General features: G+C 32.4%; 1 protein-coding gene across 3 annotated transcripts in view; it reads left to right on the plus strand.

The window, feature by feature from the left end:
- Nucleotides 1-4,131, plus strand: part of LOC118745758 (ankyrin-3) — a 282,737-nt gene extending 278,606 nt beyond the window's left edge. For all 3 annotated transcript variants that reach the window (XM_036479408.1, XM_036479409.1, XM_036479411.1), the window contains 2 exons: nt 2,795-2,861; nt 2,924-4,131. In XM_036479408.1, coding sequence (XP_036335301.1) covers nt 2,795-2,861; nt 2,924-3,539 — 683 coding nt within the window. In that variant the 3' untranslated portion in view covers nt 3,540-4,131. The remainder of the gene's footprint in view (nt 1-2,794; nt 2,862-2,923) is intronic.
- The last annotated feature ends 230 nt before the right edge of the window (nt 4,132-4,361 follow it).

A 4,361-nucleotide genomic window follows, 5' to 3' on the forward strand; every position in this document is an offset into this window, starting at 1 on the left:
CCAAAAAATCCAGTTTTTAACGAGTTCCAAGGTGTCAAATTAGGCATATTTTTCAGTTAGTTTTTAGTTTATTTAGTTTGTTCTTCATTTGTTTTGTTGATCATAATATTTCCTTACTGACAGATGACTTTTACATTCAGCGCGATATTCAGCACAATATTTACACAGTGGTTTAGAGAATCGCTTGAAACCTGAAAGTGTACACTTGAGAAAACATGAATTTTGTACTCGGTGTACACTTTGCATTTTCTCACTGTTACAGAATCCAGCCCCTGGTGTGCCCCAGGGTAAAATCCTAGGCCCAATACTTTTCTTATATTCTTCCAACGTCATTGGAGCCTGCTTTAAGCATTCCAAGTTTTTGCTGTGCGCTGATGACCTAAAATTCTTCAGAAGTATCACTTCTATGTCTTGTGTTTTGCTATTAAAAACTGATCTAACAACTTAACTAATTGGAGCATCAGAAATAACTTACCGCTTAACCCGAGAATGGAAAACATATTTTTTAGCCCTTTAATGGTAAACATCGCCTATGAGGCTACCTTTATAAACAACGAACATTTCACCTTTGAAAAAATAAGATTTATTCAAACAAAAGCAAATACGTATTTACTGTATCTTTTGTAACAAAAATTAATAAAAAAATGTTATTTTTTTATCTGACATTTGTTACAGTCATATTAGTAGATCACATTTTTTAATGGGTAGTATACACAGACCGTTTGAAAAACAAAATATTTCCGTTCGAGATATTTTCGTACAATTTCTTTAGCTTATAGATTTTAGATCAAATAAATATATTAAAAAAGAATATCATGCCTATGACTTAGAAACAATTGTGTTATTAAAAAGTTTCCTATACAACAAAAAAAATAAATTTATTGCTAAACATCGCCTCATAGGTGACACACGTATGAATATTTCGGCAACATAATGGAGCTGAACAAAACACGTACTGCACACAAGCTTATAGAACACTTAACTGAGTGGGCACGAACCCACGCTTTGTTATGAGAGACCAATCTTGAAATATCGCAAAAACCAAAAATGGTTGCGCCTCACAGGCTATGTTTACCATTCTAGGGTTAACATCAAAAAACTTTTCCATATGACTCTTTCAAAGAGCATAAACACGCATAAGTCGACTTATTACCTGTTTGATAAAAGACTTTCTTCTGTTAAGAAACTTTCAATATATCTCGATTCCTAGACGTGACCCAGCGAAATGCCGGGCCACGTATAACTTGTTTTTGACCGATATAACATTTCCCGTTGGTTTCATCCCATCCCGATTTTTACTGTCGCATAGTGTTATTTCTCCTGCAAACATGGTGGGCTGTTGTTGCTTTAATGGGAGCCTGTTTCCGTGGCCCAATTATTTATATTTTCGTCCAATTTTTGAAGACTTTGCACGACCTCTTCATGTGTTCTAGACGCAGGTGCAAAGATATTGCCTGCATATATACCTATATACGAAATACTTTGCACATTATTTATCAGTTTTAGTAAAGAATTAAATACATATGTAATTTACGCTTAAGATGAAAGTTGTATATCTAGTTTGTAACATTTGTAAATTATACACTTAATAAATGAAATGAAATGAAAAATGGTCAGATGACCGAACTTTTATATAATTTTTACTCTATCTACTAACTGTATTTTATTTTATCCTTTTTGCAAACATTACATCTTTGCTTTTTATTTCGCTTGAGAAAAATTACAATCTCTATTTGACAGTGATAAAGGCTTTAGTGTGAAAATCGCTATTTTGAGGAACTATTTAATTTTGTGTGTTTTCGATAACAGCAATTTATCACTTTCTTTGATGTTTTAATAAACAAGTAATTTTTTAACAAAAAAAAAAACAAAGCCGACTCAGTTCTCATATAAAAATTTAGGAGTACCGTTATTTTATTCATGACGCAAAGATCGGAGCTAAACCAAATTAGTAGGACCACCACCTTTAATTTAAAAAAGAAATCAGTTAATGTGGTCCAAAGTCATACATTAAAAAAAATATTCCGACGAATTGATAACCTCCTTTTTGAAGTCGGTTAAAAAATGGTTGAATGTCAAAGAAAATATCAATATTATTTTTGGATAATTCTTGGTGGATAATGGCTTCAGCTGATGACGTAATTGCGAGCAATAACTTTGTAAATTCTTCACATGACAATGATGAAGATGATTTTGAAAATCAAAAAAAAAAAAGCAGAAAAAGATGGAGAGTTTGAAGAAAAAGTAGACAAGAGAATAAAATAAAATACAATAAATACTGAACTTTTGAATAAAAACCTCTAATCTGAGTATTTATTTGAAAAAAACAATGACATTCAAAAAAATTGGCCTACAGCGCCTTCTAGCACAAAGCTTATAATAAACGAACTTAAAAAATGAATTCCTGGAATCAAAATACCCTTACATGATATTTTTCAAGAATTTAACCTAATTAATTAATAAATTGTGTGCAAGGATTTAATTAAGGATATCTTCATTATTTGAGCTAAAGTCGAAAAAGCCATTAACGTAGTATTGTTGACATCTAAAACTATCACTCGCATTTGGTTTTACTCAATACCGAGCAAGCAAGTTTTATTTTGTTGCATAGTGTTATTAAACGTGTGATATGTAGTAGATAAAATTTTATATTTAGAATAGTGGTAGCCAAGGCTCATTGAATAGGTAGTAACGTGCCTTGGTATTAACTCAAATAGAGCTGATTCGGATATTAAAAATGATTGAAATATGGCCATATATAGTTTTATAAGTATTTGTTTTATTAACTTCGTAGGCTCCCTTCACCAATTTATTCAAGGCGCAATTGATCACACCATCGAACGCGAACTGAGCAATGAAGGGTACGTACAAATGTTTATAATTGGATAATCTCATAAATATAAGACAGCGTATTTTTTTTAAGGGTTGGCTGGAAAGCTGTTACAACTGATACTCTGATTCCAGGTGCTGGAAACGAAGCTGACGTGTCGCCTATTTGTAAACAAAATAAGCAAGAACATGTTATACAGCAACATCCGGAGGATATTATAATGCAACAAGTAATTAATCGAACAAGCGATATTAGTATAATTCCGCAGGTATACGAAGGCGTTTGCTCGACAACTCATAAACGTAATGATGCACTCGAACGAAAGCCGGAGGTGTTGGAAATCGAATTGAATCAGCAGCAGGCAGAAGATGTGTTGCTTAGACAGATTGTAAGCAAAATGAATGAGTTACCAATCGACATGGACAATGCGTTAGAATACGTCGACTCCTCGGAAGCTATACCTTCAGAATCTGTATGCAGTGGTGAAATGATACAGAACACACTGTTAAGTACACATGATCCAAATTTTACCTCTGCACTTATAGCAGGAGACGGGGATAATATTGATAACGGGTTTGAACACGCAGTGCACGAACAAAATGTATTGCTGCAGAATCAGCCGGCAACGAGATCTGAAAGTATAACAGACGGCGCACCAATACACAATATAGACAAATCGTTAAAAGCTGTTGGTATAAAGAAGGATTAAAGTTGAAAGTAATGCTATTTCAGTTACAGTTTAAATGAAAATGGAAGCTCAGTGCATACAGTAAGCTTAAAGAGAGAAAAATTTACAGTCGTTAAAGCAAATAAAGTTGACACAATGTTAAAAAGTACTACAAAATATATTTAATATAATACGACAAATGTAAAATTATAGTTTACAATGCACGATATAAATTGTTAGCTTGTATTAAATGAATGTAAACCTTGTCAAGCAATAGTGAAAAGCATAGATTTTCATGTACATACATATATATAAAATTTCCATGACTATTTTATTACATTCAGTCCCTTGAATAATTAGCACAAACGATAATAGTTTAAATACTGAATAACAACGTCAAGTAGCCTGGGTTGAATGGTCTTATTATAAAGTAGTATTCTCTGTTTAGCAAGCAGTGTTTGTACTAATTTCTGCAGTAAATTTTATAAAACCTTCATACAATTGATACCCTGCAAAATTTTGGCTATTCATCCATAAGTATTATGTCAAAGGATACTTCACGTATTATTTATTCTGTCATTTGAAAAAATATATGAAAATGTCGATACAGATACAAATACAGATACAAAAAAATCTTCCAAAGGTCATTTTATAAGGCAGGCACACAGGCAGTCCGTTTTAGGCATGTACATAGGTTTCAAAGGGCGTGTACAAAGGTTTCATGTAAGGCGGTTCTAGCAAAAATGATTTGAAAGTCTTTTGTAACACAATTGAGAAAGGTTTTATTTTTTATTACTTCAAGAAAATGTTAAAAATAGCTCTTATGCTCAACTTTCATGGCGAAAGGCTTTTTTTTGTGACAAT

Source organism: Rhagoletis pomonella, unplaced genomic scaffold, assembly GCF_013731165.1.
Source record: "Rhagoletis pomonella isolate Grant_MI unplaced genomic scaffold, Rhpom_1.0 Rhpom_scaffold_00009, whole genome shotgun sequence".
Classification (NCBI taxonomy): Eukaryota; Metazoa; Arthropoda; class Insecta; order Diptera; family Tephritidae; genus Rhagoletis; species Rhagoletis pomonella.